Source organism: Pipistrellus kuhlii, unplaced genomic scaffold, assembly GCF_014108245.1.
Source record: "Pipistrellus kuhlii isolate mPipKuh1 unplaced genomic scaffold, mPipKuh1.p scaffold_m20_p_9, whole genome shotgun sequence".
In the NCBI taxonomy this organism is placed as follows: domain Eukaryota; kingdom Metazoa; phylum Chordata; class Mammalia; order Chiroptera; family Vespertilionidae; genus Pipistrellus; species Pipistrellus kuhlii.
This window is the reverse complement of record NW_023425595.1, coordinates 22,323,105-22,346,522: the sequence shown is the minus strand read 5'-3', so window position 1 is coordinate 22,346,522 and position 23,418 is coordinate 22,323,105. Positions and strand designations below refer to the sequence as shown.

Here is a 23,418-nt window from a genome sequence, read left to right as displayed (position 1 = left end):
TTATATTTCTTGTTAAGATATATACTACTTTTTATGCTACTCCTTTTATTATTTTTTATATTTTTTTTATTGGATCTTTGTAGAGAGAGGGATAGAAAGTTAGAAACATTGAAGAGAGAGAAACATCAATCAGCCACCTCCTGCATACCCCCTACTGGGGTTGTGCCCGCAACCAAGGTACATGCCCTTGACTGGAATTGAATCTAGCAGGCCAACACTGTATCCACTGAGCCAAAATGGTTAGGGCTTATGCTACTCCTTTTAGAAACTGAAAATTCTAGTTTCACTCAGTTTTTATATTAATAAACATTTTGAATGTGTACCCCTATATATGTGACCAATTAAATCTTGACCTTTCAAAGTCATAGCTAATAATCAACTTTAAGAGTTGATATCTTTTGACCATTTATATGAGGGTTGCTATTGTATACTGTACATGGCTGTAAATTATGTACATTTCCTCTGTGTTTATGTTAACTAGCTGAATTTTATTTAAATTGTGAAAATTTTAAAAATTAAAATATACTTATAAAAAAAAATCCTTCCAGTGGTTCCCCCTGTTGCTTTTTCAAATAAAACCCAAACTCCTTACATTAATCTGACGACCTGCACATTAATCTGAGGACCCAGCTTTCCCAGCCCATTCAGCAGGAACATCACTTACAACCACCTTGTCCAGCACCGAGCACAGCAGCGCCCTCCAGGGTCCTTGAGCAGAGCTTCTGTTTTCCATAAGACACCAAATGTGAACAAACCGACACCTGGTCAGTCCCAGTGAGGATGGGTAAGCATCTCAGCTATGACACAAAATCCCTCCTTCTCCCGGTCTGGCCTACAACCATATCTACCAATTGCTTAGGGGGATCCACGGTGACTTCTCCACCATCTATCCTCACGACTGTCCACCTGGACCGGATTAAAGAGGTTACATAATCCACATGCTGGAAAGCAGGCCTGTGCTATTCCCCTGGGAGCGCTGCTGCCTGCAGAGCCTGCAGGTGGAGAGCCCACTTGCCAACAGGGAGAATGAAGTGTGGCAGTCAGCTCACGTTTACCAGGCTGTAGCAGATGCGGCCTGAGCTCTGGTACTTCCCCGGGTCTTTCTGGCGCAGGGGGCACTTTCTGAACGCACCCAGGCCTTGCTCTCACCTCTACAGCCGGTGGTTTGTTTCACAAGCCTGAGGACAGTGAGGGGGAAGACTCTCTAGGCTCTGCTGTCTTAACAATGAAGGCAAAACACAGGGGCTTCTGGGGACAATGGAAGCTTCACGTTCATAAATGTGCCCTAATTAATCTAAAATGATAATAAAGTACAGACAATGCTTTGCAAATAGCAAGGATTCACGTGCCCTAAATCACTGAAAACTGCTTCTTGAAGGGATGGGCATGGTGGAGCCTAAGTCAGCAGTGTCTAAGTGCCACTCTATGTGCTGGGAGTTAAAAACGGGCCTGCACTTACTCTAGTTTCTGTAACTACTTCCTGGATGCAGAGAAGGAGCAGGTAAAGGGAGAAGAGGGGTTACTGTCAATATAGGCTGACTGTCTCAAAGTGCATTCCCTGGGGAACAAAGAACTTCATGCTATCTCATGTGGCTCGGGAGGCCTGCAGGCCCAGATTTGAACAATGTCTTTGCCACTTATCTGTGTGCCCTGAGTAGGTTCCTTCCCTTTCCCCCAGCCTTAGTCTCCTCATCTATAAATTGGGACTATTCCCTCTCCCTGCAGAATTGTTATGGGATTTTTTTGAGATAATGGAGGTAGAGAGTTTAAGGCCAGTTACCCAGTGCATGCTGGGTAAATGACAGTGCCCGTTACTGCGTTATTTTGCTCATAGGTAGCAGCGATTTAGCTCTGTTACTGACCTCCTGCCATCACCCTTCTGGGACTTCGCCCAGTGCTCCACCTGGGCCAGGCTGCTCTTCCTCTGGCTGTGCTTTTCATGGCTGGTCCTGGGAGGAAAGGCCCGCGGGTATCCGCCAGTCCCATTCTGCTCTCCTGGGCCATACGCGATGCCATTCTTCTCTGCCCTCTGGGGCTGTGCCTGCTGGCCTCGCAGGCCGCCGGGTAAATCCACGAATAAGGCATCCTCCTCAGCCGGCGAGTACGGGGACCTGGTCTTGCTCCTGTCCCTCCTGCCCTCGGATGGGTGGGAACGGTACCGTTCTTCCTCTTGCTCCCGCCTCTCGTAGCCGTAGGAGTCCTCGTGGCGGCGATGAGGACAATCCCTCGCGTGTCCGGGTCCCACGCGGCCGCACTCATGACAGGACTCTGCGTGGTTGACCTGGGGGACTGCCTGCCGCTCCAGCTTCTCCAGGTCCCTGCAAGGACGACAGCAGTACATTCAGCCCGATCCAGACAGCACAGCTGGCAGCCAACGCACCCCCCAGGCACTCATACTACCTCCAGACCTTTGCACGGGCTGTTCCCTCTGCCTGGACCACCTTTTATGCCCAGTCCCTCACTCCACCCACTTAAACGTCTACTCCTTGGAGTCTGACCGAAATGTTACCACCTCCTGGAAGCCACCCCAGCCACATGGACCCAGTCTAGATCAGCACCTTCACCGTCTATGGTCACCCTGGCCCAACTGGCCCAAGTAGACTGAGTTCCATCAGGCGAGAGGCCCATCCTGCCAAGCATCAGATGCCCAGAACTTGTGTGCAGAGACTGTTACAGAACAAGCGTTCTGTAAGTGAGTAAATGATACAATGACAGTCTCATACTTTGCCATATTGCCATGTGTCTGAGGCGGTCCTGCTTGGACAGAAAGGCTCCTGAGCCCGTTGGCTGCCAGCACGGCCCCAAGAGCAATGGCAACATAAGGAACATTCCCACTATCTGGTACCAGGGGCACAGCAGCGGCTCAAGCTTTGCAGAATTTAGACTGGGGAGGCAAAGAGGGGTAAACACTCCATCCCAGAAGGACCAGGAAAATTGCCGGAGACCCTTGAATGGGGCAGCCAGTTTATGTGTACCCCATGGTGACAAAGTCCTGGCCTTGAGATCCATCACTCTTCAAGCGGCCAAGCCAGAGATCTCTCAATTTCAACATGAAAGAACAATGGAAATGCTGCTGCATTTACATCTGGGCGGCCAGACCCACGGGGCCTTGCAATGGCCACATAACCTCAGCTACCAATACTCAGCACAGATTCAAGGCAAAACCAATTCGGTCTGGGAGCTAAAACAGAATTAAAATGTCAATAAAAAGTGAAAATACACCCCCTAACACAGGGTCTACTTCTTAGTGAGTACTAACTGTTGGCCTTAACTTGGCCTGGAGAATAGGAACACAACCCATGTGCTCCTGACTTTTCCATAAAAAAACAAAGCTTTGCAGGAAACAACAACAACAAACTCTGGACAGCCCTTTATCTAACACTAGGGGACCTCTTTGCCCCCACTTCCTATACCTTCTGGTAACAGCATTTCAATTTTCATTTGGGGTGTGGAAGCTGCCCACTGTTCTATTTCCTGCCCAGCTGAGGCTCCAACGTCTCTGTGACTGGTTCAGGGGTGGACACATGACTTAATCCAGGCCAATCAGAGGTAGCCCTGGGACACTGGTTGGAGCTGGTCTTGAACTGCTACAACTGTGTGGAAAGCAACTATTTGAAAATAAGACCAACACCAAGGAAAGCGGATGGAGAGAAACAGGATCCTAAATGCTGAGTTCCTAGATTTAGCCATACCTAAACCAGGTAAATATTTGTATTTTTTGTTTGTGAACCAATAACTTGTCTTTCTCATTAAGCAAGTTTGAGTTTGGTCTCTGTTACTTATAGTGGAAGGAATCCTATTATATCATTTCATAATGACATATTTAGATGATGATCTCTGAGGGCCTTTTCATTCCTATAAGCTCCAGCAGAAGGAACATATAGAAACTATTCAGGTTCTACACTTTTAGAAAAAGCAATTCTTACAGTAAATTTATGAAGTGACAACTCTGTTCCACAATGTACACATCTAGGTCAAAGCCAGACGATCCTAACATCCCATCTAATAAACTGTTCCCATAAACTGACTTCAAATCATGGAGTGTGCCAAGCTTTTCCACCTTATTACTGTCAATCTTAGTCCTATTGTACGTCTACACATGAGGCACACACCCTTGTGTATGTGAGTCCTTTCTGAAGATAAATTTGATAGGGAATGACAAATCCTTCTCTTCAGATTAGCACCAACATTTACTACAAAACAAGGCTTTAGAGAACAGATAAAAGAATGGTAGTCTGGCAGCATTCTAGGCCCTAAGACTTGGGGTTGTGAACAACTCCTAGTCCCATGGCTGCTGGGCCATAGAGGAAATGCCTTTGTGGTCAAAATGTTTGACTATAGCTCTACGGGTAAGAAAGGGGAGGTAATGCTCCTTACTCCACCCGACTTCACCATTGAATTTACTAAGTTATAGGCTTGAAAGCAAAAATGTTTTTTGGCTTTCTCCTTGTCTCCTTCTATTTCCAACAATTTAACACATGACTTTTCGAATCAGGAGACCTGTCACAAAATAGATTTGCCATGCTCGGTAGAGCACAGTGATGGAAAAGAATGAAGCACCCTCGGCTGTCAATGACTGTGTCTCTCAGACGCTGGCCGTGCAGGGCATCGATGTGTAGGTAAGATGACACAGCCTTTCCTGTGCAGGCCAATGCAATCACTGCAAGCACCTGGAGTCAAATATTGTTCAAATCATGGGACATTTCTGACATTTGGTGACCATTTGGACCATATATATCACTTCCCGAGCACAACAAACCCAGAGGGCAGAGGTTTTTGATCTAGTCAGGCCTGGACTCAAGTGCTGGCTTCCCCCTAATATACGCTGGGTGCCTCTGGGCAAGTTCCTTTGGTTTCAGGTTCCTCCTATGCAAAATGGGGACACCAGCCCCTGCCTTCCTTGACTGTTGGGGACAATGCACAGAATAAGCACAGCGCATGTCTGGCGCACAGTGTGTCTTCACATGCAAATGGGTTACCTCCCAACATCTATTCTCCCCTCCTGCCTTATCCCAATATTTGTTAAAGCAGCAATGTACCCAGCAAAAAAAAACATACATTTCCCAACCTGCCTTGGGATGGAGGGTGATCATGTAACTAACACAGATCCAGCCAATAAGACGTACGCAGACATCTTCGAGTCTTTAAAAGAAGGCGCCTTAGCTGGCTTAGCTAACCTTCCCTTCCTCCTACCTAGAATGCAGCTTCCGTGCGGGAGAGCAAGGTGACAGCAATGTGAATGAAAGCCACCTGCTGAAACCTGGGTAAAAAGCAAGAACCGAGCTCCTGATGGCATCATGGAGCTGGTATACCGGCCTGGATTCCTGTTCTCTGAGAAAACGAATGCCCAATTTGAGTGCACCATCCTGAATCAGGTTGTCCTATGACTAGCAACCAAATGCAATCCCTGAATTAGGGGCTAAGCCTTTTATTTGCAGGGGCTATGCCCTCATTTTTAGCAGATCACAGCCATGCTCTCTGTCTGCTTTCAGCAGATTCTTATTTCCACTGCAAGTGGGAAGAGAACGCATCTCAGACCTTCTCTCTCGTTCCTTTTCTTCACAAGAAGTTGGAAGGTAGCAACATAGTAAGCAACTGTGCACTGGTTATCATTTTATTCGATCCCAAACTCTTATCTCATCAGGAAATAATATCATTCCCCTCTATCTTAACGCTAAACACACACATTAAAACTCATCCGAAGACACGGGTGGGCAGAGGAATGACAACATGGAGCGACCTGGTTGGACCTTGGTCCTATTGTTGGATACAGCCCCTCTGTTGCAGTCCCACTGGAGGATCCCTGCCAGTTCACCTCACCTAAACAACAAGACGAGCAGCCGAGAACCAGGGCCAGGCCACTGACATTCTTGGAGAGTCTGGTCTGCGCCAGGTCAGTGGCAGAAGCCCTGTCCTGAGATCCCGGCTCAGCCTGTGTTGACAGATGATGCCAAGTCCCAGCACTGACCCTCAGCCTCAGGAGGACAGTGAGCTCCAAAGCAGGACCCACGCTGGACACAGTCCACGGACTTGCACAAAAGAGTGAAGAGAAAGGGACTCGGAGTCTCTAGGGATCCCTAAGTCAGGTTTTCTTGCTTGAATTCGCTCCTAGCATTTGAGGGAGAAAATAGCTGGGAAGGAAGACAGGAGTCGGTTTCTGCTTCTCCCCAGAGTTAACTAGGTCAGTTCCCCCAGGAGGGGAAAAGGTATCTGGCTACCTTTCATGTTCTGCTCTGAATGAACAATAGAGGGCCTGGCAGCTCTGAGTACTCTCCACAATCCCTAGATGCCCACCCCTAGAGAAGGGCAAGGCTGAAGAATAAATGAACCTCTAGACTGCCCTGGTGAGGTGCCTCTTGCCTCGGCAGAATGGCTATTGGCGAAGTCTCCTGTGCGACAAACCAGATGAAGAACAGAGGAAAGGTATTCTACGCCGGCAGGATCTCCTCACTCTGCTCAGTCCCTCCTGGAGAATCCTTCCCTCTTCCTTCTACCTGAGCAAGTGGTGCTCAGCAGCCCCAACTCAACCTGGGCTCCTCTGCAGCCCTGGCACAGGCCACACCTACTCACCTCCCATCACCCTACATGGCAGGCACAGTACTGGCTCATTCAGTATCTGTGGCCAATGCTTGGTTCTTATTACCAAATGCTGGGTCCTACTGTGTGCCACAGACTCGACACAGCCCATCTCTAATGCCTGCAAGGTTAGTACTGTCAAGTCCAGAGAGACTGAGGGCAGTCAGGTGCCTGCTGGATTACTTACAATAAATTATCTCTGCTGGGATGGGGATTATGGCAGCAACGGCCATCACTGACTGCACACTCAGTAAGTGCAAAACTCTCAGCCAAGCTCGGTACATGCATGACCTCTTCTTATCATTGTACAAACTCACAAGGCTAATGATAGTTTTACCCTTTCATTACAGGTAATGAAAGCGAAGCTCAGAGAAGTTCACCATCTTGCCTTGGATTATGCAACCAGTGACACAAGCAAGACTCAAACCTCACCTGGTTCGACCCCAAAGCCCTGCACCTGGCTAAGCATTCATTACTTCTGCCAAGTGGCCAAGGGCTTGTCCAACCTCAGGTATTCCTGCTACACTTTACCCAAAGTGATCAGAAGGTCAAATATTCAGTTCTCTGAAGAGAGTGCAGAGAGCCATTTCTGAGCAGGCTGAGTCCCCACACACCAGTCCCACAGCACTGCTCAGATTGTCTGGGACACCCAAGTCCTTATCTGAACATCTCACAGGTAGAGTTTCTATAGATGTTTGGTTCATCTATCCACCCACCCACCTGCCCAGCCAGCCAAACACCCATGTACCCATTCAATAACTGAATATTTGCTACATGCCAGGCACTCTTCTCATTTTCAAGGAGCTTATAGTTTAGTAGGGGCAACAATCAGAAACCAGGCCCATGCAACATTAGTGTGAAAGTTCTATGCATAAGGAAAGACAGCGCGCTACAAGCAGGGGCATCGAACACACTGAAGGGTCAGGGAAGGAGGAAATAACATTTAGGCTAAGACCTAGGGGATGTACTGAAGTTATCCTCATAAGGGTGAGGGCTGGGGGAGCAGCTGAGCAAGGCCCAGAGAGATCCTACTGCCTCCAGAGATGGACCACTATCTACCTCCCAGATGCTACCACAGTCTACTCCACCCCTTGCTCTGATTCAGTAGTACTCCCAAGCTCCTGTTTCTTGAGCAAACCAAGCTCTCTCCAGGAGCCAACCACAGCCAAGAGGTCCAGGAATTTCAAGATCCCTGATTGTACCCTCACTTTGCCCACTGGAGGGAAGGGGCAGTTGGAACATAGCATGGTGGGCAGTCTGTGGCTCAGTTTGCAAGATCTTTTTTGCCCTCTCTCTCCTCCCCAACTGGCGTCCCAAGGTTGTCCCGTCTACCACACAGAGGAGAAGAAAAAAAAAAGAAACGCACACCAAGTTCCAAGACGGTGTAACCTGGGCAGTCATGTCACTCTCCCAGCCTCTGTTTACTGACCGTGGACCAGCCCACGCCCAGGAGACCAGCCGGTTGGGACAGGCAACACGCGTGGCATTCTCCTCCCAGAAGAATTCATTGTTGAGAAGGACTTCCCAGAGAGGGCAATGCTTAACACCAGTGGGTTAATGGTGAAACTTGGGGCGCTCGGGAGTTCTTGTTTGGGTCCCCATCCTAAGGTAGGAAGCACTTTCCCAGGGACCCTCTGCTGGGACTGACCTCTTCAGCGTCGACCGAGACAGCACCTGCGCAGCCTGGTTCATGGCCCGGACCCAGGCGTTCATGTCCTCCTGGGTGTCGGCACTGAAGTAGTAGGTCCTCATGCCCGACTGCTCGGCGTGAGAGCCCCCGGCGGAGGAGTGATAGATGAGCGCTCGCATCCCCAAGTGCACAGCCTGTAAGAGGGAGACGGAAATCCGGGACAGGGAAGTTAGCACGCATTTCACTTCCAGGAGCAAAAACAAGGAGACATGGAACCACGTTCTCCCCTCTTCTGGAGACTGAAAGCCCAGGCACCAGCCACTTGCTCCCACACCTGGAAAACGCCACAGCTGGAGTCCCCCCTCTCAGGGCAGTCAGGCCCAGTGACCGCTGTGCCTACTCCCCCACAGGAAAGCCGTGCAGATGTTACCGGTTTCTGACTTATCTTACTCATGCGCATAGGGAGGGACACCCCCCCAAAGCTTATGTGAGAAAGGCTTTAAATAAACCCTCACTCCCTGGAAGCGGATTCTCGGAAATCCCTGTTTTGGTTCTTCCAAAGCACACAATTGCTGGAATTGAGTCAAAACTCAGCCGCAACAGCAGGCAGCTGGGTGCAGTTCTTCACTGCGCCTTGCAGTTTGGGCAAGAGATGCGCTGTGTGCCAATCAAAGAGGCTGCTGTCTGGGCTCTCCCAAGAGGCACTACAAAGTTGGAAGGAGCCAACATCTGACTGAAAATCCCTGTGTACCTACTATGTGCTAGGGAGCCTCGCTCGGGGTGCTTTCAGGGGTATCCTTGCAAAGAGCCTGTGCAGAGGCATCAGGAATGCCCTCTGAGAAGCACCTGGGGCAGTTTCCAAACCAGGGGCAAGAAACGTCCTGGATCTTCAGGCCGTTGCCTCTGGCTGGAGGGAACGTGTAAGTGGGAGTGGCTAAAAAACGGGCTGAAGAGACAAGCTGGGCTTTATGCTGTAGGCAGTGGGGAGCCACGGAAGGGCTTATGGTGGGAGCACCACCTCAGCAGATGTGAAACTTAGGAACAGTGCAGAGGAGGAACTAGAGACTGCAGAGGGGTCTGGGGGCTGGAGCCAACACTCCGGAGCACTTGCTTGCTATGCACTAGGCACTGTTCTGGCAGGGAGTAGATTACCGAGGGGAGGGGTGATGGCTGCTGAGACAGACCAGTGACCGAGACAGGGGAGAGGAAGAGATGAATTTGAAAAAGACACAAAACAAAATTGAAGTGGGAGAGGAAAAAGAAGGCTTTCATGTTCTCTTCTTATTCCCTAATAACCCCCAGGCTGATGATGCAGAGTCTGGAATATCAGCCCCAGGAAGGCGAGGACTTTGTCCTTCACACTGTTGTATCTCCAGGATCTACATTCTGCCAAGTGAAACCATGGACAGAGCACAAGATGGTGGAATATAAATCGGCGAAAACCTCATCTCTTGGCTGGAGTTCAGCCAAAATTCAGCAGGGGGTCTTAATTTCTGGGGGGCGAGGGGGAAAGTCACATGAAACCTTTGACAGATTGATGAATCCTGTGAATTCTTCTCAGAATGCTTTTAAGTATACAATTAAAATAAAGGAAATATATTATGTTGAAATATAGTTATCAAATATTTTTAACTATTGTGAAGAAGTGATACAGGTGCTTCTTTAATAATACACCATAAAACAATAATTACTGTCATTTCAAAGTAGGGATGCTCATAAATGATATCTCAAGATATTTATATCAATGATAATGCGGCGTGAGCATCCTTCTGATTTCTAGTGGTGACCAAGGCACAGGTGCTGCTGATACTTATTAAGGCCTACTTCCTTAACCAAAGGAAACACTATAGGTTAAAAAAGGAAGATATGATTTATCCACTGGCACTATGGAGTCTGCACACTCAGGTCAGGTCCCTTGGTCTTGAGAGAGGGAGAATGTCTCAAAGGAGAAGGTGAAAGCATTTTCCCACAGAAGATCCTTGGACCCTTGGCTGGGCGGGGATGTTTTGTGCTCCAGATCCTGGACCCGAAGGGCCAAGCTTGCTCAGAGGTGACCAACAGGCCGAGGGTGGCCATGTATCCAACAGATCTTTGGGGAGGTGCCCCCGCTGAGCCAGCAGAGCGGGCGGATGTCTCAGAGAGCCTGATGTGGCTCACCCTGCAGATCCGGCTGTATTCAGGGTCCATCTAACATCCAGCATCCCTGTTTATGAGTAGGGACTGCCAGGCTGCAGGCACAGTTGTGGGGAAAGACCAGGAGGGGACCATAAAACCTTTCAGTCTGTGCCTATCCACCACTATAGCTAAGGCTGAATGATCTCAAGCAAGGTGCCCTAGCAACACTCAGAGAATTCCAGCTCCGGAAATAGAGAAGAACTGACATTAGAAACAGGCATAAGGCCCTTGACACCAAATACTGTCCATTCCTCAGTAACTATGTCCAAGAACATGAATCCTGCCTTGCTCAGGGGAAACCCTGTTTGACCACTAGAGGGGACAGTCGGGGAAAGAGATGCTGTAACCCAAAGGGAAAGGGTACCCTTTCATACTCAGGAAAGCAGTTCTTTCTGGAGAACCAGATCTGCCAGTAGTAGCTTTTCTCTGCTCTCAGACCATAAGGGTCTCGCCTGAAAGCCCCCCTTCCCCAGCACATGCATGTCTTCCCTCTCCCAGATAAAAAGATTTTTCTTAGTAGAGTCTAAGAAAAAAAAATTTAAAGAAAGGAATCTATGACACACAAAAGATGTTTTCCTAGAATCTATTTTCACAACTCCTCAGAAAGTGTTAAGATGGAATATAAATAGATATGATCAGTTACTTTGAGAATATGCCAAATGCTACCCCATCCCCAAAATCACATTCAACATCATTACCCAGATGGCTTGCCCAAAGCAACACTCGACCCTGGAAAGGAAGGTTTTCTCAGCAAAGTGGTTTCAGAGCCCACAATAAGCAGGAGAGACTTCTGAATAATTACAGAGAAGAATGTTGCTAAAATGATAACAATGAACATTAAGTCTAATCACCTCGCACCCCTGACCATGTAAGTGCAGGAGGTAACCAACATAAGAGGAAGAGAAAGAAATTGTCTTCCCTCCCTGGAATTCAATTGAAAGAGGACATAGTACAGGTTTGAGGTCTGTCTCCATCACCTTCCAGCCCTGTGACTTTGGGCAAGTGTCTTCAGTGCTCCAATCCTGACCTATAAAATGTCCCTGACCTATAAAATGAAGCTAATAATACTGACTTCACCAGCTCCCCACAAGCACTCACTGAGCTAACATGGATAAAAGTGCTTCTCAAACCATCAAAGGTCTTGCAGATATAAGGCAACACCATATATTGCAACACAAAGTGGGAGAGCATCCAAGAACCAAAACACCGCAATTCTGGCATCATGAGGAGGGTGACAGGGGAGGGAGACAGACAGCTCACACCTGTCGATGAACAAAGCTGAAGCACAAGCTCAGGAAGGAGGTGGAGGAAAATGAGACTTGACTTTCCAACCACCACAGTGGACCCCAGAACAAAATGCTGATGCAGACAATCACCTGCCAATGATGCCTTTGGACACTGCATACCAACCCTTTCCTTTAACCCTCCCAGAGAACAGAAGGTGTGTTTCCGCATGCTTTCCATGGTCCTTTCATTATCTGTAGCTGGGAAACTTGGCTTTTGTTTTTTTTACATAGAGGGAGAATAGACAGAAACATCGATGAGAGAGAAACATCCATCAGCTGCCTCCTGTACACCTCCAACTGGGGATGGGCCCGCGACCAAGGTACATGCCCTTGACCTGGAACCGTTCAGTCCTCAGACGCTCTATCCACTGAGCCAAACGGTTTAGGGCTTGACTTTTGTTCAACTCCTCTTTTATAGCTACTGCCTAATATTCATCTTGTACCCTCAACATGGAAATAGCCAAGGTATATAAGTAGTGCAGGCAGGAGCCCAGACCCCAGCTTGAATGCATGTCGTTGCCTTGTATCCTGAGCAGCGTGAGAGGTGTTCCCCGTGGTTACTGGCACCAGCAGCCACTTGCTTCAGTGAGACTTCCACTCCAACTGCCAATAATGTTGACCTTCAACCCCTCCACCCTCACCATCCCCAGGAATCCAAGAAATATCAGCAGTGGAGGAGTTGTGGAGGCCACTGAAAGAGAGGGCCTCAAGGTTCCCAAGTTTGGGCCTAACCACACCTTCTCGGAGCCTCCACACCTGGCTGCAAAAAGGCCAGAGGCTGACAAAGGATGGCCGTCAGGTATCCTGGCACCACTCACTCCACACGGCATGGCGATGAAGGAAAGGGAAAAGGGGGTTTTATGGGGAAAGGGATTTCCCTGGGGATCTCCAATGATCAAGAAAGTAAACCAAATTGGATTCTAATTGCTTTCTGGCAATATACTAATAAACACAATGGCCAAACCTGAAAATCTTTTCAACAGGCAGGCCCCCTAACCCTCATTGTAAATTTTCATAATATAACCGATATAAATCCATTAGGAGGGACCATCCTTTGTACTCAATGGCTGGATGCTAGTTAGACTGGCTGATTACCGTGATAAGAAAGCAAGAGAAGGGCTGTGTCCAATCTGCAATCTCAGGACTAACAGAGAGAGGAAAAGAGGGGTCTAAATATTTGAGCAAGGCTGGGGAGTCAGGAGCTCACATACAAATGAAAGCACTGGTGATGTGATATTACTCGTGTATGAAGAATTTATAACTGTTAACATGAGTGAAACTCTCTAGCTTACCTTCTTCCCCCTCCCACAAAAAGAACTGCTTTTAGTGAAGCCTTATTTGGGAACACAGCTTCCTAGGATGGCATGTGAGCCCTAGAGGAGAGAGGGCAGTACCTTAAAGGAATACTTGCGACTTATGCGGTCCTCAGGGCCCACCGGCGATATGACGTAGCTGGGCAGAGGAATGCTCCCAAGGACCACTTCTTCTCGGCTGTCTTTGAACGGAAAAACACATCAGAATAGCCTTCTGTGGCACCTCCCTCGGGCTGGTCCACCCCACCGCCCTAGTTCAGGGCTCCTTCTCTCTCCCCAGGAGGACTGCCCTCACTGACAGTCCAGGCAGCTGTTCCCCTGGGACCTTTGTTCTAATGCTAGAACCTCAGGTGACTCAGACAGGGCCCTCTCCCTAAGGGCTGAAACAGACATGTAAACACACTCAACTCAACTGCTAACTTCTGAAATATAACATATGCCAAGTGCTGCGGGAACAGAGGCAGAGGTGACACACAGTCTGAGGATGGCGAGACTTCAGAAGGTAATATGTAAAGTGTCATCACGGATGGGGAAGGGCATTCTGGATGGAGCTAACCACACAGGCAGTTAGAGCATGTGTGAAGCATCTTACCTTCCACCTCCATCCTCCTCCTTCTCCTAATCATCACACCACAGGCCTCTTCCTGCCGACAGTGATCCTGTCTCTCTCCTACTCAAAGGCAGTTTGGACACATACTGCCCATTGGACACAGAATGAAACCAACTTCCTCTACCCAGTGTCACAGCCCTTACCCACCTCCTGAGCCTCATCTCCTGGTACAGCCTCCATGTGAGACTCACTCTGGCCTCCCAGGTCTGTCACTCCACTTTCTTCTGCTTCTAGAACTTCTACTCAAGTTATTTCCTCTGCCAGTAATGTCCATTCCCCACCTTCCCCCTGCCCCCAACACAAGCAAAGCAGTACCTGTCCTTCAAAGCCCAACTCAAGTCCTATCTCTTCTAAGAAGCCACCCCAATGCTCCAACATGCACTTAACTCCTTACATCCCCTAAACTGCCTACGCACTCTGGATGCCTTCTAACGCTCCTATCACTCCCAATCTTGTCTTTAAAGTAGGCTATCTCTTCCTCCACACTTTGAGGCATACCTTCCTTCTCACTGCTGCACAGCCTTCCTCTATGTACTGGGGTCCCATAAATGTTCATACGGCCAACTCAATCCACCAGCTGTCCGTCCAGTATCCCAGTGGATAAGTCCAGACAACAGGTTACAAAATACAACGATTTACCTATACTTGCCACCTCTCTGTCAAAGGCGTGCTTGTGTCCTGAGTGGGGCAGAAGCTGACACAACTCCAGATCCTGAGACCCTAAGTAGTAGCACACTAGATTCTGCTTTATTTTAACTCAATAAATGGAAATTCCAGAGCTGGGACTAGCAAACATGATGTCACCAACCATCCATATATGTAAAAGTGAACACCTCTGGGGATTAGCAGGTTACTAATGAGCTCAGTCACTGAATCTGAGACAACTACCATTTGCATCACCTCACCATCCATCTCTAGCACAGACCCCATGGTGGCTCGAGCCTCAACTCACCTTTATAGTAAAACAAGCAATAATCAGCAAGCACAAACCACCTCCTTTTCCATAGCCTCATCCCAGAGCTGTCCTACAAAACAAAGAAAAGAAATCAGGACAGTGTCTGAGCATACCTAACAACATGAAGTCTGTTCATTCTTTACTTACTGAAGTGCTAAAAACAAATTTAATTTGCTGAGTTCATACATTTCTTGGTTTTATTTTTTTTATTTTTTATTTATTTAAAAAAATATATTTTACTGATTTTTTACAGAGAGGAAAGGAGAGAGATAGAGAGCTAGAAATGTCAATGAGAGAGAAACATCGACCAGCTGCCTCCTGCACCCCCCCCCCCCCCACAGGGGATGTGCCCGCAACCAATGTACATGTCCTTGACCGGAATCGAACCTGGGACCTTTCAGTTCACAGACCGACGCTCTACCACTGAGCCACACCGGTTTCAGCTCTTGGTTTTATTTTTTGCATTGGCCAGATAATGTCTAAGCATATGATAGCTGCTTTGTTGGGAAAACTCCTCTCCACCCTTCCAGACCTGGTTCAAATGTCACTTCCTCTGGGAAGCCTTTCTGGATTCCCCCAAGCACAGCGACATTCTCTCTGCTGTGTCCACAGTGCTCCCCACAAACCTCTGGTACAGTCACAGCACAGCCAAGGGATGAGGGGGTGGGGCTTGGGGAGAATTATTTATCTTTCCTCCCTTCTCCCTCCACATTTCAAAGGACCATTCTTTTATTTAATGGGCACAGAGGGTTAAATTACTCAGGGGAGAAAAGAGATGAGTGGAAGTAAGAAAGAGTGAGAACAGAGCTGTGAGGGGAGGGGTAGCTTTCAGAGAGGGGTGGTGCCAGAGGAGTGGTGGCAGAAGAGGCTGGAGAGCTGTGAAAGTTGCCATGGGGATCAGAACTGGGGAGACAGATTTCATGGGGACTTTTATGGATTTCTTCAGTGTGGTGTGCAATGTAATGCCCTCCTGTCTTCCCATAAATCCTTTAGTAAAAATTTACATCATTGCTTTTGGAGTTGGATTTCTGTTTTTTTCAGGTAACATGATATAGGAGAGAATGTGCTGAGTGAGTGAGGGAATGGCATGGGAGACATGTGTCAATTTGTCTCTCTCCCTCCCTCTCTCCCTACTGCAGACCTTCAGTTCCTCAAGGGCAGGAACCACATGTTATTCATCTCCTTATACCTGTTGTGAGAGCATTTAGAAATGGCAGGATGGATGGATGGATGGATGGATGGATAGCAAGAAGAGAAGGAAGGAGACAAGAGGGACATGGTCTGTGGCCCTGGGCTCTCACAGACTCTCCATGGCCAGAGGACCAGACGCAGAGCAAGTGATGGGGAGGATGGCCTCGGGGCGATGGGGCTGACTGGGAGGGCTTCAGTGACTGAATGGATGTGGGAGGAGGAGGAGCTGGTGGTGGTGCTGAGGTTTCTAACCTGAGATCCAGAAAAGCAGATTTGGGGGCTGGGGGTGGAAGAGGTGAGGGTGAGAAGACAAGGAGCTGAGGTTGGCTGATTTGGAACCTGAGGTGCTAGGAGGCTAGATTGGAAAAGAGGGAAAACAGGGATTTCTGGCCCAATGATAACAAAGACTCTAACATCAGGAAGGCAAGTGCTGGTGGGAAGGCTGGATTCGTGTGGGCCCACCCACACTAGCACCAGGGTCCCAGCGCAGCAAAGAAGCACCAAGGACCAAAGTGGGCAAGTGGGCTTGGAAAGGAAAGCTATAGCCATTGAGGGGCAAGTCTACTCATAAAAACAACAGCAAAGTGCTCAGTGCAGTCAGTGGGCAAAAACTACCTGCTTCAGACCAACTCAGGGAGCTTAATGATGAGCCTGACCCCAGCCCCAGGAGCCAGGGTAAGAAAAGAAATCAGCAAGAGCCATCCTCTCCTCCCCATCCTCCCTCCTCGGCCTCCTCACTCACCTGCTTGTGCAGCCAACCCCTCACCACCACCGGAACATTGGGGTTCCTCCGAATGGCTTGGTCCCTCTTTCCAAAACTGTGGACTTTATTGCTGGACTTGATGATCTAGGGAAAAGCAGACTTGAACTCTAGCAGCTGCGAGGATTCAGGGAGGCACAAAAAAAGGCACATGTGCGATGGGAGAGCTGCAGGCTCCCTCGGCCTCGCTCTCCGTGCCAGCGCCCTTTGATCAGAAGAACCGCGAGGAGACATGGGCCAGGCATGCACATGGCCACAGCCTTCTAATTAATAGGCGAGCCCCAGACCTGGCAAGCTTCCCATGTGGGTCACAGAGGAAAAAAATTTAAAGGGATATTTCAATCAACTTCCACCAGCAGCTGTTGGCCCCAATATGTCTTACAGCTTTCTGGAACAAAGCTACTTTTTGGTCACAGACTTTGCCAATTACCAGCTACGTATCCCTGCTAGCTGGGGGTGGTCTCAGCCCTTCTCCCCTGCAAGGCTGGCTCCTTTCCCTGCTCCTTAGTCAGTGCTCCCACAGCTCGAGCATAGAAACCTCTGGGCCTTGTTCAAGGGCACCCTTCCTCGGGGGCCATCTGTCACAAATTCCTCCAGGCCACCTCTCGCACACGGGTGGTCTTTCCAAGATACGCCTGGGAAATGAAGATGCATCCAAGAGCCTAGATGCCAGTCCTGGTTCTGTCAACAATCACCTGTTCTCTTGGACAAGAGACCCGCCCCCAACGGGCCTTGATTTCCCGATCTATCATTGAGGGAGAGTACTTCTCACAAAACGAGAGTCTCCTTCCCAAAACTACGGTCAAGGTCACTAGTTCTGATTACAAAGGGGCTTGGCAAAACTCTAAGAGAGGGGACAGAAGACTTGAGCAGCCAGGAGCTCACCTTGGGGCCAGGTTTGGCCTCCACGGTGGACATGGTCCCAGTTGTGGATGTTTCGCTGACCATGCTGGACGGTCTTTGGTTCCTCTCTGGCTTCGACATATGCGGATTTGGCCTGTGGGGGAGACAGGAGAATCTAGTGAGTGAGTGCCAGACTGCGGTAGGAAGTGGAATCTGAGATTTATTCCTGCTTAGAACTGGTGGATGGGCCTTAGGCAACCTAGGACCGACCTTTTGGGGACCACTTGACTCCAGATTGCAGCCTGAGGGCCACGATGCCCAGCCTACCCGCGTGCTGCATGGAATCAAGAGGATGATAGAGGGTCACATCTCCGCAGCATGCCACTCCACAAAGGGGCCAAGGCAGTCATCCTTGCCTGCTGTCCTAAGGTCCCCACATTTACTCTTACTTGCGTGTCTATGGCAACTGCCCCATCACACAGTCACACACCACTCTTCACAACAAGAGCAATCCATACTTCACACACACACACACACACACACACACACACACACACACACCTCCATTTCCCTGGCTCAGAAAAGAAGCTGCTTATAATTAGTAACAAGAAATCACTTGTGAGCACATCCACACCCCCAGATACACACAGAGACTCACTTACATAAACGCCAGTAGGGCCTGCCTCCCAAAATAGACTACTCAACAAAGAGTCCTATTCTGGAAACACTCCAGTCGTCCCAAAATAGAGCCATTGGAGATATGAACCCCTTGAGCCACGCCTGAAGAGCAGGAGGAATGAAGCATGCCTGGGTCCCCATGAGGACCTCCGGGGTACATCCCAATCAGCATCCAGAGACATCATTCTTCACTCTTGCCCTGGAGGACCAGCACTTTGGGGACAACACTCAAGAGAAGCCTTGCAGAACCCTTCTCACCTGCCTCCACAGAGCCCCAGCATTTGCCAGTTTTTCCAAGCAGCGAGGCCGCCAATGCCTCCCCACAAATTCCGTATTATCCTTGAATGGTTCGGGGCTGATGCTGCTAACTATGGGACCAGTGAGCCTTCCTCAAAGCGCAAGTCCCGGAGCAGGCTGGGTTTGTCCACTGCTCAGCCAGGCAACAGGGTCCAGGCGGCTGCAGGAAACTGAGGCTCTTTGCCTGAGGAGTGGAGAAAATCAGATCTGGAGGCTGGGCCAGGGCCCCTCAGAGATGGAGATGGAAGATCCAGGCAGGACACAGCTGAAGACGGAGCGCTCTGATGGCCCTTCTCCAGCCTCACCTTTCCAGGGGTGCTACGAGGGAAAATCCTAGTGTCCACCTTAGAGATAAAACAGGCGGCTTCCTTGAAAAAACACTGCTGCTCGAAGAATAAGCGATCCTTCCCACGCCCCGAGCCAGAGCCCCGGACCCTGCACCGTCAGGGAGGTTCTTCACAGAAGGACCACAACCGCGGGCACCAGCTTTCTAAGGGGCTGGGTCCTGCCGGATGCTTGGCAGCTGGAGATACAAGTCCCTCAGGCAGAAGGCTCACTCTCTGGCTCCTTATAGGCTCAGGCACTCTCTCTAGATTCCCGCCTCCGTCCCAGACTTTTGTCACTGCTCCCACTCAGAGACTGTCCCCACACTCAGCCCCACTCTCTGTTGGCAGAGGCTGTGTGCAGCAGGGATCCTCGCCGGCTGGTGGTGGGCAGGGGCCCTGAGAGGCTGCCTTGTCTGGGCCCAGCCTCCAGAAAGAACTATGTCCCTACCGCCTTCCTGGAACCTGGCCTTGCCTGACTTTTCAGATTTCTAAGGTGTGAGTCAAGAAGAAATCCCAGGTCACCTCGGTTATGGCACCCGTATCTCTAAGCTACATTTCAGCTCTTAATGTGTAACAATGAAAAGAGCTTTGTTGAGATTTTATCAAGTTTAATTTGCTCCCACCTAAGACTTATTCAAGACTTATAGAGAGTATTTGAGAAATATTTAAAAAAAATCTCAAAGAAAAAAATCACCATAGTCCCACTACCCAAAGGAAAATCATTTTTCTAATATTTGTTATATTTACTTTCATTCGTTTTTATATACCTGTTTGTTGTTTGGTCTTTTTTTGTGTTTTTTTTAGGGGAGTGGTTTTTAAAATATATATATCTTATTGATTTTCTACAGAGAGGAAGGGATACAGAGAGCTAGAAACATCGATGAGAAAGAAACATCGACCAGCTGCCTCCTGCATACCCCCTACCAGGGATGTGCCCGCAATCAATGTACATGCCCTTGACTGGAATTTAACCTGGGACCCTTCAGTCCACATACCGATACTCTATCCACTGATCCAAACCGGTTTTGGTTGGCTTTTTGTTTTTATATAATTGTGATCACATTGTTTGTGATTTTGCATCTTTATTAAGAAAACTTGCCAAAACCGGTTTAGCTCAGTGGATAGAGCGTCGGCCTGCGGACTGAAAGGTCCCAGGTTTGATTCTAGTCAAGGGCATGTACCTTGGTTGCGGGCACATCCCCAGTAAGGGGTGTGAAGGAGGCAGCTAATCGATGATTCTTTCTCATCGATGTTTCTAACTCTCTACCCTTCTCTCTTCCTCTCTGTAAAAAATCAATAAAAAAAAAATATAATAAAAAAAACCTTATTATAAATATTGATATATTCTCCATTCCTTTAACTCATCCACACCCTTTCAAATGACTGTACCAGGTGCTATACATTAGATACGCCACTCTTCCACTGTGGGGCAGAGAAAAGAGGATCTGGCTTTGTGACCGCCCAGGAAATCAGGACAGATGGCCACTGCGCCATTTCTGCACCTTACCTTTGGAGCTCTAACTTTAATCATCTTGCACACCAACCCCCGTCTCCTCCCCACACTGGCTTCTGACATGCTGGCTGGTCGAGGAGCTCCCAGGCCATCGGTATAGAAAAAAGATGACCGCCCTCCAGCGGCGGGTGAGTGAGGACAGAGGGTACAACCACCACTTCGGGAGCCGGCTGTGAACATATTTCAGCTGGAGGAGACGTGGTTGCAGGCCCAACACTGAACATCAGTGAGGGGTAGGGTGTCATACAAAGACAACTCCATTCTTCATGCCTACAGAGACCTCTGCTAGCCACACCCAGAGAAAGCTGGCTTGTAAGGATATGACTGAGGTCCACACTAAATCTTCCTGCAGGGAGGGAACTATTGTTGTCTCTACAAGTAACGAGTGTGTCTTCACCAGGACTCCCTGTGGGCAGGGACAGCTCCCAGCTGGAGAACATACTGGCCCCTGGCCTGGCTCACTGATACCCAGAGGTGCGCACAGCTACCCACTCGGCCAAGTGCCAAGATCTGCCTTCAGAAGGTGTCCCTCTGAGTCCCCTCAATGTGGGTTAGGATCTCGTAGGTCCTCCTTGGCTGACTGTGACTTCTGGAAATAACTGGAAGTTATCCAGAATTACAACACACACACACACACACACACACACACACACACACAAAACAAACAAACAAACAAACAAAAAAAGACCGATGGCCATGCTTGGGACACCATTTGGTATCCAAAAACAAGAATGTATATAAAAAAAAAAATCTCAAAAACAATTTTCTCACTTGGCTGAAAAGCTGGTTCTGTTGGAAACTTCTAGAGGCTGTCCACCACACCGTTTTAAGCAACGGGAACATCAGTGGTGCCCATGTGAAGCCTCCGAAGAGACAATACTGAAGGGATCATCACTCAAGTGGATGTACGCCTTCTGGTACATTTGCTTCAGTCAGTTACATCTTAGGGTGTGTCCCCACTTTATTTTTAATTTTTTGTTAATCCTTACCTGGGGATATTTTTTTCCACTGATTTAATTTATTTTTTTTTTTAAGAGAGAAGGTAAAAAGGAGGGGGAGACGCACAGAGAGAGAAACATTAATATGAGAAAGACACATCAATTGGTTGCCTCCAACATGTGCTCCGACAACTCAGGTACGTGCCCTTGACTGGAATCAAACCTGCAACCTTTCAGTCTGCAAACCAATGCTCAGCTAGGGCAAGATTGAGCCTGGTGGGAAGACACTGATTTGTCCTCAACTCCTCAGACCAAGTATACTCCCGGCAAGTTTCACCCAAGAACCCTCCTTGTCCCCCAGAGAAATACATGTGCCCTGAGCTGGGCAGCTGGGAAGATGGCTCAGTTTCCTTTAGGCACGGGAGTCACACAGATTTCGGGAGAGGAGACAAAACCTTGCACATGCTGTCGGGAGACAGACTCTCGTGTCATTAAATAAAACCTATTAACTTCCAAGCCTGTTTGCCAGGTTTCTGAGCTATCTGTATTCCCAAAGTACAGTGGGATGAGTTGAACAAAGACTTTTTCCTGGATCTGGGCTACACGAATGCTGGTTATTTTGCTGGGAGGCTCTGGGCTGAAGCTCAAAACAGTGAGCTGGAGCTGTAACTCAATTGCCTGCCATCTGAAAGGAACAAACGAAGTTAGGACCAGACAAAACTCAGTCTGGAGAAGCTCAATAGGAAAATGACTCCATTGTACTCTGCACTTCCTCAAGGATGTGTCAGGTGAGCCTGGGCAGGGAATTACTCTCTTGTTCTTCTGTTCCTCTGTCGGTAAAAGGAGCCACTGCTACTTCCTACATATAAATGCACACAATACTGATGGGGGGTGGCGGGGGGTGGGCAAGAAAGGGAGGTTTTAATGCAGAAGCTATTTCTTTCTGTTGGGTCTGAACTTAGGTGAGTTTGGTTGATGGGATCCTCAACTGCCTCTCAGTCAACATTGAGAAGAGGAGCAACCAAAGTAAAATCACAGCAAGACCCTTCCCTACCTACCGCCATCACAACAGGTAGGTCACCAACCCTAAAGGACAGGTACACAAGGTCAAGCAAGCAGAGGGGCTGGGCTATACTTGTCCAGCACCTACTATGGGTCAGACACTTTGTCCACATTATCTCCCTTAACCTGCAAAGCCAGTTCTACCATCTCCATTTCATACAGGAGGAAACGGAGGCTCAGAGAGATCCGTGACTTGCCCAAAACAGAAGCTGGACTCCAAAAACCTTGGGTCAGAGACACGTCCCCAAGGCTGGCAGAGGCAGGCTTTTGCTCTGTCAGCTACAAGACTAATCCCCAAGCCCAGAGGGTCCTGGGGGGTGGAAGGACCAGGAGCCCAGAATAACTGGTCTCAACAAAGCTCCGCAGCTGACGGACTCCTCCACCAAGTCACATCGCCCCTCTGGGCCTCAGTTTCCGATAGTGTAGAGTGGGGGTGAAAACTACTCTTCTCTCACTAGGCAGTTGTATGAAACAACGCTTAGAAAACCATGAAGACTTGCTCTAAATGAAAAGCAACTTGTGACGGTCACCAATGGATACCCCAGAATTTAAATCTTATTTTTTATTTCTAAGACACTTCTCTCTAAAATCTCAAGAAGTTAAAAAATTAACTTCTAAGCAACGATCGTTTCCTATAAATACCCCTATAAACACTTGATCTGGGGATCAAAGTAGTAACCTTGTGGCTGGGGGACTAGACTCCCATCCTGTCCCCAAAGGAATAATAATGCCAGCAGTCTTCAAGGTGAGGATAGGTTTGAAAGCTGTGGGGAATCGGGAATCTCTTACTGAGAAGATATTATGAGATAATACCTACATCCCATTAATGCCAAATTCATGCTCTGTCTTCAAGCATCCTACACAGAGAACTCAGCTGAAACTACTGCTATGAAAGGAGGCACATTCAAAAGCAACCAGCAAATTTTTTTAAGATGCTAACACCCACCACTTAAGGGGTATGGAAAAGCAATGCACAAGGAAAAGCAAGAATAAAAGGAAGTTCTTGTCCCAGGCAGGCAGAGTCCTCCACACCCCCTCTCCCCAGAGAAAGACACACAGAGACAGACCGCCTACCCTTACTGTACACTCCCAGCACCCTGGGGAGTTGTCTGACACGGGTTTTCATTCAGCAACTATGGCCTCATTACTCAACTATGGCTTTGTGTGTTCTTTCCCCTTCCCCCACAATCCTCTCTGGAACACAAGCTCCATTTCTCCACGCCTCTCCACCCGGGGAGCTGGAAAACAGCCCCTCATCTGGCATG

General features: G+C 48.7%; 1 protein-coding gene across 1 annotated transcript in view; it reads right to left on the bottom strand.

The window, feature by feature from the left end:
- The window catches only part of PLEKHA7 (pleckstrin homology domain containing A7), a 204,529-nt gene that overhangs the window by 45,092 nt on the left and 136,019 nt on the right, over positions 1–23,418 (bottom strand). Inside the window, exons 5-10 of the mRNA XM_036426317.2 lie at positions 17,382–17,493; positions 16,479–16,583; positions 14,543–14,615; positions 13,062–13,162; positions 8,225–8,400; positions 1,863–2,318 (exon numbers count right to left, since the gene is read on the bottom strand). Of these exons, the coding sequence (XP_036282210.2) occupies positions 1,863–2,318; positions 8,225–8,400; positions 13,062–13,162; positions 14,543–14,615; positions 16,479–16,583; positions 17,382–17,493 (1,023 nt within the window). The remainder of the gene's footprint in view (positions 1–1,862; positions 2,319–8,224; positions 8,401–13,061; positions 13,163–14,542; positions 14,616–16,478; positions 16,584–17,381; positions 17,494–23,418) is intronic.